We start from the raw sequence: 14,792 nt of genomic DNA, 5'->3' as shown, positions 1-14,792 counted from the left end.
TCCTCCTCCTCACCTCCCCTCTGCTCTCACCTGTCCTCTATCTGTTACACTCATATTATTTTTATCCCGCCCCATTCTTCTCCCTGTCCTCTCCTGTCCTCTCTCTTTTTTTTTTCCTGCTTAAGGCTGCAGGTTTGCCCAGTGCTTAAAAACTGTCCTGCAACTTAAAGAGTCGCAGCAGCGATCCCCTCCAGTGTTAACCTTTAAAACTCTAATCTGTAACTTTCCACCAGTTAAGAAACCAGAACTTCACATCAGTATTTTAATAGTATCATGCTGCAGGTCAGCTAGTTAGCACTTCTCTGTTGCTTAGATTTAGGACTGGTTCACAGTCCCAAATCATCAAAGGCTAACAATAATATTGTTCATTTATTTAGATTTCAAACACTTTTTCTGTCTGGTAAAATTGCGTTGCAGTGTGTCCTCAATGGGCTTCCATAGTGATTGCATATTCCTGGAGCAGGGGTCCCCAAAGTCGGTCCTTGAGAGCTGCTGTCCTGTAGGTTTTCAATGTATCCTTGTTCCAACCAAGCGGCAACCTCCGGCAGTTATAAGTGAAGCCTATGCGGAAGTGTATAAAACTGCAGTTCCCCCTTCATCCACTAGGGGCTGCAAAACAGAGCAAATCCCCATAGACTCCCATGTTAAAAAGGCTGACTTCACGGCAGATATAAACATTTTACAGCCTGGTTCAAAAATCCATTTTCGGTTTATAGTTCATGACAACTGTGTGGGGAGTGAATTTTTTTCTAACTCGCCCGTTTAAAAGTAATTTAATCTTGAAGTTCGGCATATTTAGGGGCGTGTCCTTTTGATTGACAGGTACCAATCTCAAGCTTCAAGTAAGAAGAACGTAGAACAACCGCGGTTTTTAGCCGGTTAACAACGTGACTTTGCTTTAGCCCGCTTACCTCAGTTAGCTGGTTAGCTCCCGTTATCTCCAGGTTAGCTCGGTTAGCTCTTAGCTACAGAAAGCTCTGAGTTCGCTCGATGTCAATCATCCACCATGACGCTCACAGCCCCCCTCTCAGCTGCACCTCTTTGCCCATATTTGTATTTTCCGGGCGAGATGACGCGCATGCCCCTGCCAAGGTGGTGATGGTAGGAACCGCCCACCGAGCTTCAATTCAGCTCTTCAGAAACCTATGGGTGACGTCACGGAGGCTACGTCCATCTCTTTATATACAGTCTATGGTTCCAACACATCTGGCTTCTATTAAATGGACCTAACAGACAATGAAGTTCTGCACAATGACTGATTGGTTTGTGTCAGGTGTGTTGGAGCAGGAATACATGGAAAACCTGCAGGATTGTGGCCCTCAAGGACCAGAACTGGGGACCCCTGCTGTTGGGTAAGCAGTGACGCGAGTTAGCTTTCATGTTTCAAGATAGTAGTTTTATGCAATTAGAGGATGGAAGAATTTGTTAGAAAAAGCCATTCTTTTTTTCGGGCTCGATGGCACATTTACATGCCGAACACACAAGTCACGTTTAGACGCATCAACGGGCAAAATATGAATATTTCTTTTTGAAGAGATGACATAGAGCAGTCTTCCTTTGTTAAAGGGACATTTTCTGTTGTTTATCAGCCAAAATCGATGTTGGCATTTCTATGTTTTGTCACTGGTGTATCATGACCTCCGCTAATAATCTGACACGTTCTCGTAAGTGAAGAATTTAAAAAAATGTTAGGCATGATAATATCCCTTACACAATGTCCCTGTTAAGTCTGCAAGGCACAGTAATGGAGAACAGCAAGAGATGAGGGACATGTTTGGTTTCCAGTAATACTGGGCACTATATAATTCCTGGTATTGACAGTATTTTTGTCCATGTAACTGCATGTTAACCACATTTTCCACTGCGATGAAGCTGGTTTCATCTATTCACAAATCGTTTTGCAAGTTCCATTTACAAATGCATCAAGTGACGTTTGACTTGAGTGTCTTCTGGCATTTTTACCTGAGGATGTGGAGGATCCAGATGTTAGTTTCATTCATTCTCGGTACTTTGAAACATGTTTGTGGCTAAAGTGGAGCAGCAGATTGCTAATGTGACAACTTTAGCCCAAAAGCATTGTTTTGTCCTCCCTCATGTTTAACACTACTACAGCTTCACTTCCTCTCTCCATTTTTACTGCTAACTCTTCCATGTAAACTGATGTAGGAAATGCTTTTACTATGAACCAACACACCACCCATCCCAAGTTACCAGTAATTTCCCTCTTTTTTTTTTTGCTTGGTTTCTTATTTTCTCCTCCCTTTATCTTTTTGTTGCCATTGTGGCCTGGCAACCCCGTTTCCCTTCCCCTCTCACCTCCATCTGTCACTGCGAGCTACGCCTCCAGCGGTGTGTGTGTTGGTGTGTGTTTGCTGTCCTGGTTAAAAAATGACGCTGACCTGCCTTGTTAAAAGTCTATAAGCTGGGTGGAGAAAATGTCACCAGGTCTTGGAACAAGGTCACATTTTTCAACTCTGTCCCAGGGAATCCACACACTGCTCCTCTCGCTACGCCATCCCTGATTACCCTGTCCTCCTTTCTCTCTCCTTCCTCCCATTATTTCTTTACTTTCTCTGAGTTTCAGTGTTTCCCTTTCCATCTTCTTCATCCTCTTCCCTTCATATGTGTTGTTCTTCCATTCCTTTACCTTGCAAAGTTATTTTCATTACTTTCTTCTTCTTCTTCCTTTCATTCTACCTTAAATCCCCCTCTCCTGTTAATGTCTTCACCTTCTTCTTTTTTAACACATCTTTCCCCTTGAACTGCGTTTCCTCCCATTTTTCTGTAAACATCTCACTCTTTCTCAGTGATCGTTTTTTTGTATTCCCTTCTTTCTACTCCTCTCTTTTTGATTGTAATGCGATGTCTTTCTATGTATTCAGCAGTTTTCTCCTCACTCGTTAATTAAGAGTGTAGAAGGTGAGAGAGGCAGGGAAGGTGTGTGTGTGTGTGTGTGTGTGTGTGCGTGCGTGCGTGTGCGCGCACGCGCAAGTAAACCACCGTAGGTGCAAAATGCTTTTATGGCAGGAGGGATGAGTGTGTGTTTGAGTGTGTATGTGAGCAAGGCAGCAAAGGGGTCTTACTGGGCCAATCAACATTAATGAAATCAGGTGGGTCTGTGTGTGTGTGTGTTTGTCGGAGTGCTTGGCTTGCAGAAGAGAGGGGATCTAAAAGGGGTCTAAAGAGGAGTGAGAGCTAATTAGAGTTCCCTGTCTCACAAGTGTGTAGATCAAACGTACACAAAAACGCACAACTACAGGTACAGGGAGCAAGTGCACATTCAAACACACACATATGTGTGCGTGCTTGCAGATATTCATTTATACACTCGCAGTGTTTCAAGTGAAGGTTTTCAATGTCAGGGAGGGCTGAGCGCAGCTGGTGGAAAGAGGATGACACATGCATACTAACACACACGCATCAGAACTGTACTTGTGAGGACCTTATTGGCTTAATGTATTTCATAACTAACATAAACGTAACTAAGTTTATCTTAACTTTCCCAGATTCAGACTTCTCTGATATCAAACAGACTTTAATAAATTCTATTAACTGGCTCGAGTACGATTCCTAACCACGGTGCTGTGCTAGCGCAACACAGTGGTATGGTTTTCACCCGCAGGGCGCAAAGACATCAGGCACGACTGTGGTCGATGAACCTCGCAGCCTCTCAGTTATGGTGCATTCACATCAGGATAGTCCGCTAGACTCGGTTCAGTTGTAGGGGAGTGTATCTATACGAACTGAGATCGTGTTCATGCTGCACTTTGGTCAAACGAGCCAAACCTATACAACTATATATCCCCATTCCCACCAAAGGTGGCGCTGAGCTAATATTTAGCAAAAGAGAGAACAAGACCCACTTGGAGAAGAAAACTGTTTCCTCCACTTGCGAGTTAAACATGGAGACAAAATTATTGTTATTTTTGGGTTTTTTATTTTGTCTTATGCAAGTATACTGCAGAAACACACTGTAACAATGGATGGAGTATGAAGAACAGATGAGGCAGAGGACCCTTAACGCCATCACTATGTTTTTATCCACAATACAACACAATGGTAAATGCAGGAAGTGATTTTTTTTGTAGTCCACTTCCTGTATTTGATCCGCTAGAAACGGAGTGAGACCTGCATTTGTAGGCGGACCGAGTCTGCTTCTTTGATCTGAATCAGAATTAGTTTGGTGCATTCACGTTTCCCCAAATGAAGCGAACTTTCAGAGTAAACAAACTCGGATACAAATCAAAAAGGCTGATGTGAGTGTACCCTTACAGTGACGTTGTTGTGTCTGACAGTTGTTTAACAAGCTCCAATAAGCAGAAAAAGGCATTCTGTCTGCCTTCAGCAAAAGTGATGGAGAACTTGGAAACGTAATAATGAAAATGGCAGTGAAGTAGCTGCGGACCATTCTGCTCTCAAACGGCACCAAGTCATCGTATCATGGATGAATCATCAGATGCATAGCATTGGCTTCTGGAAAGATTAAGAAGTTGCCCATTTTTCTCTTTGTAACTAGACAAGTCTACTGGTGTCACAATGGTGAATGGCTGCTGGTTTCTGTTTGTTATTGCTGGGACAGTAGTTTGCAATGCAGTTTTGTGCCGAGCTACAACCAACATGCGCTGCGACTCAGTATGTTTCAGCTACATTGACAACTACTTCACAGAGAACAGCCTGGACTATCAGAACTGCGCTGGAGAGTGCGATGGTGCAGCTTCAGTGATGGGCAGATGTATGATGAATAAAGCAGAACAACGTTTGTGCTTCATTAAGTGTTTCTGTTGTCTATGACTTCACCATTTCTCTGGAAAACATCAGTAATTGTGTTCTTTGAATCAGGGTTTTTGATATTTTCTCTTTTTTCTACTTTAAAATACAGTACCAGTCAAAGTTTGAACCCACTTTCCCACTGGATTTAATGGAAAAGTGTGTAAAAACTTTTGACTAGTACAGTATCAGCAGTGAAGCACATGCTGAGTTAAGATACATAAAAACAAATTGGATTACTAGTTAGACAACAGATAAATGGTTAACTAATGATAAACTAAGTTTACAACATCAGTCTAATGAGTCTGGATCTGTATGTGGATCAGGACATGGATACTGAATGATTTCTATACAATACTCGATCAATGGATGACGTCACTGTTGGAACTATTTATTGGATCGGTCCCAACTCAACCTGCACGTGTCATAACAATGGCTACCACACTGATACATAAATAGAATATTAAACTTTCCCAGTTTATACAGATAATTCAATGTAAGATGAGACTGTGAGATGTAAAAAAAAACTTTGAGGAATCCAAATTTACATAAATACATTAAACAAAAAAAAATCAGGTCTTCTTGCTCTACTTCTCAAGATGTTCTTAATCTAAAAAGTCCTTCGTATTTGAAAATAAAGCTAAACACACGTTCTAAAACACACACACTCGCTGACATGTTGATATTGCACACATAAGCTCAATGAAATATTTGCACACACACGTCACATCAAAGGGGACGCCACTGTGTCTGCCTAATGTCTCCACTAATGTAGACTGGGCCTCAACACACACATGTGCCCACCATGTGTGTGTCAAATAAAAAAAAAAAAACAGTCTGCCTTTGAACATGCTTGTGTAACGTGTTGTATCTGTTAATATGTGACATGTGTGTTGTTTGTGAGCGTATCAGCATGACCCTGCATGTGGGAGTGTGTTTGTGTGTGTGTGTGTGTGTGTGTGTTTTCATGTACCTTGTACGGAGCCGTTGTCTTGCTGGTTTCCATTAAGTTCAGGTTTGTCCTCGGCTACAGCAGCGTCTGGCATGAAACAAAAGACAAGACAGAGTCTCAGTGGGTTGGCCAATAAAAAGCAAACAAACAGCACCTTGTTCTCCGGGTCAAACGCGAGCTGGATTCACAAAAAGAGTTGGAAACCAAACTGTGGGTGCAGAGAATTATGAAAAAAATTAAGCAGCTTTCTCTCAAACACTCAACAAAGGTGTCCTGAAATATCCGTTATAACAATGGTTACAAAACTGGGGGTCGGGACTGCCATGGGGGATTGCAAGATCATTTTAGGGGCTCACCAGTTAATTGTTTAAAAAAAAAAAAAAAAAAAAAAAAAATCCAAAGCTTATAGTCATCAAATAATTTTGGGATTTTTACCAAAATTAAACCATTAACAAATAATTAAATATGCAAAATGATCACCTTTATTTTTTTAACACATTACTGCATAAACAAAAAAAAGTTAAAACCCTTTTCCCTTTACCCACACACCTGATTCAAATCAAATGGATCCAGCAGCTTCTTGTCAACCTGTGTATTAATTTAGATCAGTGTGTTGGAACATGGAGACAACAAAAACCTGCAGGATACCAGCCTTTAAGGACTGGAGTTTGACACCTGTGGTCTATATCTGGTGGTTACTGTAGTATAATAATCCCAACATACAACATGAATCCGTCATTGAAGCAAAGGACACACTAAGTGAGTCCTATACCCCGCACTATATCAGAAGGTTTTCATCTTTAAGACCAAGACCTTTCTTGTTTTGAAAATTTCCTACAAAATCCAGTTTTGGCATTTAGGGTTCCTCAAAAAGCAGAATTCTGACACATGAAAATATAGCTAAACAGAAGCACAGTGGCTGCCGCCAAATAAACAGACAATAACTTTATCATCAGAATGTCAGAGAACAAGCATCCACTTGTGATCTTTGGCAACGCATCTACACCAAAATCTGGAGGTGCACATCCATTACTGTCGAGTGTTGGTAGTGTGAAGTGCGCTGCTTGTGCTTTTCTGCCACACAGACAGATTAACTGCACATTTACTGCTGCTGGTGATTACTCTGAATTTTATGGAAGGAAGACAGAAAAACAGCAGCAGCTTGTAACTTTGTTTTAAGAGCTTCTTCAGACAACAACGGCTTTTTATACAACAAATGCTGGGCCAGGAAAACTCAGGGCAAAAAAAAAAGAAAGAAAAAGTAATCAGCGACTAAAGAGGAGAAACATAGATACAATTGAAATTCTAGTGGTAAAATAATGAATTTGCAGACATGAAAGAGTAAATATGAGAAAGATTACAGGAAAACTGGGATGGAAAAGGAACAAATCCTAAAATGAACCGATAAACATGGTGTCATACCGTTCTTGGTGTTGTTATTGGCAGCATGCAGCGGCTCAGGAGACGGGGAGGATGAGGACGAGTGTTTCAGTGCATCCTCCACTCTCTCCCTCCTCTTTGACTCGAACTCCAGTGCCTCCTGCAGCTTCCGCTTTGCTTTCTTCTCCTTCTTCAGACGCTTCTGAATGGAGGCTGGGTGTAGAGGATGAGGAGTGAGACTATGCTTTTACTTTTTAATCTTCTTGAACGTGTGTGATCCTGTAGGACCATTCTTGTAAATATGGCTTCCTTTCTCCTCCTCTCACCTCGGCTCTGAAGCTCAGAGTTGAGTTGCCGTTCCAGACTCTCTCGCATCTCTCTTTCTCTGTAGAGCTCCATCTTCAGCTCCCTCTTTTCTGCTTGGATCTGTTTGTCCTGCGCCCGGGCGTTCTCCACAGCCACCTTCAACAGGCCCTAACCAGAGAACAATAACTTTTAAAGGTCCCATGTTACACATTTTTTTCAACAATTTCATATGGGTGTCAGAGGTGCAACAATGTTATTTTCAAAGTGTTTTACCCCAAATTCAGCCTTGGTTTTCAATTTCAACCATTTGAAAAGTCGCTCTAATGAGCTCTTCTGAAAATGGGCTGTTTCTGTGTCTGCACCTTTAAATGTTCATGAGTGGTACCTTTCCACGTCTACTCCACGCTCCTCCCAGGGAGAGGAGACCAGCTTTACTTTTGATTTTTGAAGCCTGGCTCAGCTTGCCAGAGGGAAGGTCAATGGAAAAATCCACTATCGGAGGGAGTGGTTATTTCCTTTTATAAGGTCAAAAAGAGAAAGATCTCGGACTCGCACGTTTGAGCACATAATCACTAAAAAGTGGAGCAAGAAAGTAAGAGAGGTGACAAAATGTTCTTAGTTTTGGACCTAAGACACAGGGTATGTGGACACATGACTCTTAGAAAACCTTCAAAAAGAGAATTTTGCATAATGTGTGACTTTTAAGTATCTATTATTTTTTTCACAAAAGGTATTGATTAGGTGGGCCATATTGTTTGCCTCAGCCTTATGAAGCCCAAACTGACTTATTTGATACATACAGTTTCTGAGACATTTTGCATCACTTTATGGTAAAAACTTTGTTCAAAATCCTGTTGAACATAACTTGATACTTGTGTTCTGCCTCCTAATAGAGACCAGGAAGCAGAAGACTACACCATGATAATATCTACAGGTTACATCACAATAACAAGTACAATTGTTCATTTTAAAATTAATTTTAGAATCAATTAAAAAAAAACAAAAAAAACAAAAAACAAAACAATCAAATTTTCTTTCATTTATTATCATTATCCTAACCGCTTAATCTGATGAAGAGTCGCGGGGAAGCTGGAGCCTATCCCAGCAGTCTTTGGGTGACAGGCAGGCTACACCCTGGACAGCTCGCCAGTCCATTGTAGGACCACACAGACACAAACAACTACTTAAGCTCACACTCACTCCTATGGGCAATTTAGAGTAACCAATGAACCTAACATGCATGTCTTTGGATGGTAGGAGGAAGCCGGAGAACCCGGAGAGAACCCACGCAAACACAGGGAGAACATGCAAACTCCACACAGAAAGGCTGCTGTCCAAACCTCACCCCAGCCAAGGATTGAACCAGTAACCTTCTTTCTGCAAGGCCACAGTGCTAACCACCATCCCACCGTGCTGTCCCCAATCATATTTTTAAAACAAAAAATGTAAATTTTTTGATCACAATACATATAAAGTTTTTGCTTCAATTTTAATTTTAGTTTTAAAGCAGCAGCTCGACACTTCACTTTTTCTAAGCTGTTGAAGAGGAGAAGGAGGCAAAACATTGCGCAGAATGTGACGAGTAAAAGTAACAAGGATGTGAAGAACAACCAGAATTAACATTTACATGATGGATTAATTAGTCAGTTCTAATTTAAAATGGGAATAAACCAGCCACTTACTTTGGATCTAAGTTTAGGTGTTTACATGGTCATTTTTCACTGTTTACAGCGGATTTAACTTTTATTTGTGAAAGTGGTCATGAACCAATGACAACAACAAAAAAAAACAAAAAAAACAAAAAACCCAGAAGCTACCTGAACGTTTCATGCTGCTTTGTCTAATGTTGCCTATGGTGCCCCCTGCTGACAAGTCTAACACTAACGGTGTAGTCCAGGGGTGTCCAGCTCCGGTTGCCGGGTGGCACAATCCTACGGGTTTCCCATGTATCCCTGCTCCAACACCTGACTCAAACTAACCAGTCATTGTGCAGAACTTCATTGGCTGTTGGATCTATTTAATGGAAGCCAGTAGCGTTGGACTAGAAATACATGGAAAACCGGCAGGACAGCGGGCCTCGAGAACTGACCTTTGGCACTCTCTAATTCTGTTTTCAGCTACTATAGATAAAACACATAAAACACATGTTGGTACCTGTATGTTGGTGAGAAGGGTCTCCACGGACGACAGCCCATCAGCGAATAGGAATGGAGCAGGAAATCCAGGTGGGAGGGTCTGACCCAGCGAAGACTCTTCTGTGAAGTAAATTTAACAGTAGAAACAACCTTCAATTTACTTCCTTTATCTAGTCTTACTGAGTCATTTATTGGGTTATTATTTCATAACTGTGATGAACCATTGATAGTTTAGTGTTATAAGAGACACTCTAAATATCACGCGACAGGATAACATCCACCTCCTGGGCCTGCAAGAGGACAGCTTAGTAAGGTGAAGATGTAACAGAGATTAAATAATCAAACAGAAATAAATAAAGGACGTTTAATTTAATAAAATATTATACAAAAGAAAACAAAGCAAAACACCAGAAATACAACATATCAAATGTGTTTTCTGAACTTTAAGACTTGTTTTCATTTCTTTATGGATTACTTACATTAAAAAATAAATAGTTTCAGATTGTATGGTACCACATATATTATAAATGTAGAAACATTTTAACATTAAATAAAATGTTAAAAAATCGGCCAATGATTGCTGGGATACACACCAGCTTCCCAGTGACCCTTAATTGGTGGTTAAGAAAATGAATGAATGACAATGAAAATATTATTAACAACATTAATATCTCAGAAAAGATTAAATCTATAAAATGGAAATGTGTATTGTTGTACTGATGTTTGTATTTATATCCATCAGATAAAAGTTATTTTTCATCTGTTTACACTAACAAAAACTGTTTTAAATGTCTGCGTAACACTTTAAACATATATTGCCAGTGTGTTTAGTACTTTTATTTCGTTATTCTTTTTACAGTAGAAAGGGATGAGTGATGGGTATGTATTGTAGAAGTGGAAGGTGTTTTATTATTTGTGGGTGCCACGAGTTAACTTTTTCAATGTTGGTGTTTACTAAGTTATAAAAAGCAGCGATGCAGCATTAGAGAAATCAATTACACCAAACACACACACACACACACACACACACACATACAGAGGTTGTTAGTATTCAGACAATCATGTGGGGTACTAATTGGCAAGGATTAAAGACATCCTTGATTTGTGTGTGTGTGTGTGTTCATTGTGAGTGCGTCACAGTGTCTGCTCAGCCCTTAATGCCTAACACACCAACAACTGGGTTAACTCTGCTGTGAAATTAACGCTGATTAAGATGCACTCTAACACACACACTCCATCCCCTATCTGCCACTTCATCCATACATCCCTCGACTCCACCTCTCCACTCTTTCATATCTTTCTTCATCACCTTTTCTCCACTTCAGTTCTTGTCCTGCTCACATCTTCATCTTTCTGACTTTTTTCTCTTTCATTTTCACTCGCTTTCTCCATCTTTTCTTGCTTCTTTTAGTCTGTCTCAGCTTTTTTAATAATCCCCTGCTTCCTTTCTATCTCTTCTTTTCCAGAATGTATTTCCCTTTTCTGTCTTTAATCCTGGAATAGCTTTCATTTTTGCCTGCAAGAAAACAGCATTTACAGTGATGGCTGTTTGCCTTACAAGCAACCTTGTTTCCAAAGTTTCATTAAAAACCATAATTAAGAAACACTGGTTATTGCAGATAGAAGTTAATTCATTTTTCTTATGTAGATTTTTACAGTGTCTAATCTTCCTTTTTTCCACCCAGTTGTATTTAATCACCATTTTCTCATTTTACTTTTTATCTTGTATGTATCAAGTATGGCTAAAAAAAAAACAAAAAGACAACTTTTCTTATTTTCTTAAATATAATGGGATGAAAATGGGAACATAATAATGACGTGAGATAGAGTAAAAGGGAAAAGGGAAAATGAGATGAAAGGATTAAGAAAGTGTCAGGATAAGGAAAGAAGGGAGGAGTTTTGTGAAAACTGGAATGGGAAGTGAATTTTAGCTGCTCTTTTTGGGGTTTTCATTAAAAGATAATCAAAAAATGACAATAAAAAAAGGAATCTTTAAGAGCAAAAGGACATTTTGGGGGTTTTTGAGCCTCAAAATTGGGAGAATTTGTAGCATTGCTTGTGTACAGGTGGAATCATACCCACTTTGCTAGTTTTGCCTTTTATTTGCATGGGAAAATCATTTGGGTTGTTTTTGTTGAAATCTGCCAAATGGCGAATGGCTGAGATGAGTCATGTTGTAAAAAAGCCAGGGATGTTGAGAAAAATGGCTTCTATACCTTGGTTAATATGTTTGAGATGGTCACTTTGTTAAAAGTTTGCAAATTGCTTTTTTCTTTTTTTTAAAGCTTGTTAGGATTCCTCTGTGTTATCATCTGTTTTTTTGTTGGTAAATTAAAGCTCCTGAGAAATAAAAGCCGTACCTGCTTGACTGTTTTACTCGTTGAGACAGTGAGACATAGACTGGGATGCTTCTAGATTCTAGGCCATGATAAAGTGAAGCAGTCTGTTGCACTTTCACCAAAAAAAGTTAGTCATGCCACTATTAAAAACACAGAAATGCATACATTGAACAGCAGAAACAATGCAGAGTCATAAAGTGTCGTTATCTCCACTGTTTTTACTCATCCACACACAAAAAAAGTTATAGACTTCCAAGCCGCTTCATGATTTCATCTGCTACTCCATAGATCACTAACTCCTAGATGACTTGGCCCAGTGTCCGCGTGTTTTAGATTTTGCCCTGCTGTAACACACCACTTGAGTTCATTTGTTTACATTGCAGGAACTGCAATGTGACAACCACACACACATATTTTGCAATGATGATGCTGAAAGGATTCATTGTGCAGCTTTAATTTCAGTTCACTGTTAAATGTACATTATGTAGGCTGAAGCTAGCTTTACACAGTTAGGCTAGCTTACTATACTGCCATGAAAAAGTTAAAGTTCAGCAGCAAAAAAAAACACAACAGAAAAGAAAGAAAATGTTACTAACACTCATGTGGATGCGCCTGTAGCTCACTTGGTGGAAGAGCCACCTCATACACATGGAGTGCAGCCACTCCAGCCAGCTGATCCAGGTTCAGATCCTGGCCAGAAACCTTTTGCAACGTGTCACCCCTTTTACTGCCTATATGCTGTACAATAGAGGCCAACAGAGCCCACAAAACCCTTTTGAATAAGAAATAAAGACACTTGTGGATGGGACACATTATTTATGACGCCACAACAAATATACTTACAAATTTAATTAGTCTGACTAGCCGGCTTCCAAAATCACTAAAAATGTGGATCCTGACCATAGACCGTATATGAAAGATGGACGGAGCCTTCGGCAGTTAAAAGTGAAGCCTATGCGAAAGTGTATAAAACTGCAGTTTCCCCTTCATCCACTAGGGGCTGCAAAACAGAACAAATCCCCATAGACTCCCATGTTAAAAAGACCAACTTCACAGCAGAAATAAACATGTTTACAGCATGGTTCAAAAATCCATTTTCGGTTTAATAGATCAGGTTTACCTTCATGACAACTGTGGGGGGAGTGAAGTTTTTTCTAACTCGCCCGTTTAAAAGTAATTTAATCTTGAAGTTCGGCATATTTAGGGGCGTGTCCTTTTGATTGACAAGTACCCAACCTAACACTTCAAGTCAGAATAACGTAGAACAACTGCGGTTTTTAGCAAGTAAACAACGTGACTTAGCTTTAGCCCGCTTATGTCGGTTAGCTGGTTAGCTCCTGTTATCTCCAGGTAAGCTCGGTTAGCTCTTAGCCACTTTGAGCTTCACCTCTTTGTCCATATTTGTATTTTTCGGGCGAGACAACACGCATGCCCCTGCCAAGATGGCGACGGTAGGAACCGTCCACCAAGCTTATGGGTGAAGTTACGGAGGCTATGTCCATCTCTTTATATACAGTCTGTGATCCTGACTGAAGGGACTGGAGGGACTGAGGTCATTTTTGGCAACATTTTAGTTTAATATGTTATTTAAAAGAAAATTATATAGGATTCAAATATCCGATGGGTCTCCCGAGAAAACCCGTTACAAAACAAAAAAAATAAACAGCAACTATCTTGTGAAGCTATCACTACTTTGGCTACTGTACATGCAGTCTATTTTACCTTTTCCCATCTTAGGTTGACCCTATCACATTTATGAGGAGGTCGTATGGCCTAACGCGACCACATCTTCCACAGATATGACATTAAGAAGGCTGTCTGGCACAAATTTATACTCCCTTTTTTTTTTACTTCTGCCCTTATTGATTATAAAGGAAGTGTTGCCTGTGCTGCTCCTGCTGATGTCTGCAGTGAACTTCAGCAGTGTGAACGGTGAAAGGTGGAGGAGGAGTGAAAAATTAGATGAAGAGAATGAGTTATAAGATGGAAAATTCAGAAGGGGGGAAAGAGGGTGATGGAGGGAGGCCTGCATGCTTTTAGTGTGCAACCTCTTGACCCCTTTTAGCCATACCTCCTTCACTTATCCTCCCTAACTTCCCCCTCCTTCCCACCTCTATTCATCCATCTATATCTCCATCTTCTCTCTGTATCTCTGCTTCGCTCATTCCTCTGATTGATGGCTCAGATGGCTGATCAATGATAAAACATAACATCTTGATGTGTCTGTTTCGCTGTTTGAGCATTTGTATCTCCCTATGCATGTATAGGTGTGTGTGTGTGTTTGTGTTTTTTAGATGAAAAAAGTCCTCCTAAGAGAAGACAATTTGTCAGTTGTCAAAAGAAAATGACCAAAAGTTTAGATTAAGGTAGATAATATTCCCACTTGTATATGTCTGAGTGTGTGTGTGTGGTCCAACCTTTGTCCTTTGTTATTTTCTTGATGGGTGCAGCAGAGTTGGTCAGTGCAACATCAGCATCAGCTGACACCAATCCTGTTGAAGAAAAAACAGCATGAACCCACTGCCTGGGCATACATGTTGGTAGGTACATTTGTAAAAGCATATGGGCATATGAGCATACTGTTAGTAGATCAGTTATTTGGTGTATAAAATTTAGATTTTTATACTTAACCATGAGTTCAATACGAAAAACATCTAATTCACTCTTCCAAAAGGCTGTTAATTGGAAAATTATTAAATATTTCTGTTTCAAAAAGGAATAATTTAACAAGTGTACAATAGTAAGACATAACAGGAGAAGTGGGTAGGATGCAGTGCCACCTAGAGTCATAAATTGGAAATTACAGCCAACTCAGTGCCTTCAACCTCCAAACCAAGAATTGAGTTGAGAAACAACAGTTTCGATAGTAAAAATCACACCTGACAGCCAGAGTTGGGTTTTTCCCTTTGGGGC

At 40.1% G+C, this 14,792-nt stretch overlaps 1 protein-coding gene across 1 annotated transcript in view; it reads right to left on the bottom strand.

Moving 5' to 3' along the window:
• The window catches only part of LOC306769044 (dachshund homolog 2-like), a gene marked incomplete at its 5' end in the record, with an annotated part of 113,864 nt that overhangs the window by 2,510 nt on the left and 96,562 nt on the right, over nt 1–14,792 (bottom strand). The window contains 5 exons of the mRNA XM_079257544.1: nt 5,741–5,806; nt 7,142–7,312; nt 7,426–7,573; nt 9,560–9,660; nt 14,297–14,371. Coding sequence (XP_079113670.1) covers nt 5,741–5,806; nt 7,142–7,312; nt 7,426–7,573; nt 9,560–9,660; nt 14,297–14,371 — 561 coding nt within the window. The remainder of the gene's footprint in view (nt 1–5,740; nt 5,807–7,141; nt 7,313–7,425; nt 7,574–9,559; nt 9,661–14,296; nt 14,372–14,792) is intronic.

This window comes from Telmatherina bonti (assembly GCF_933228915.1).
Source record: "Telmatherina bonti genome assembly, chromosome: 18".
Classification (NCBI taxonomy): Eukaryota; Metazoa; Chordata; class Actinopteri; order Atheriniformes; family Telmatherinidae; genus Telmatherina; species Telmatherina bonti.
Note: the sequence above shows the minus strand (reverse complement) of the source record. Positions and strands in the feature narration are given on the sequence as shown.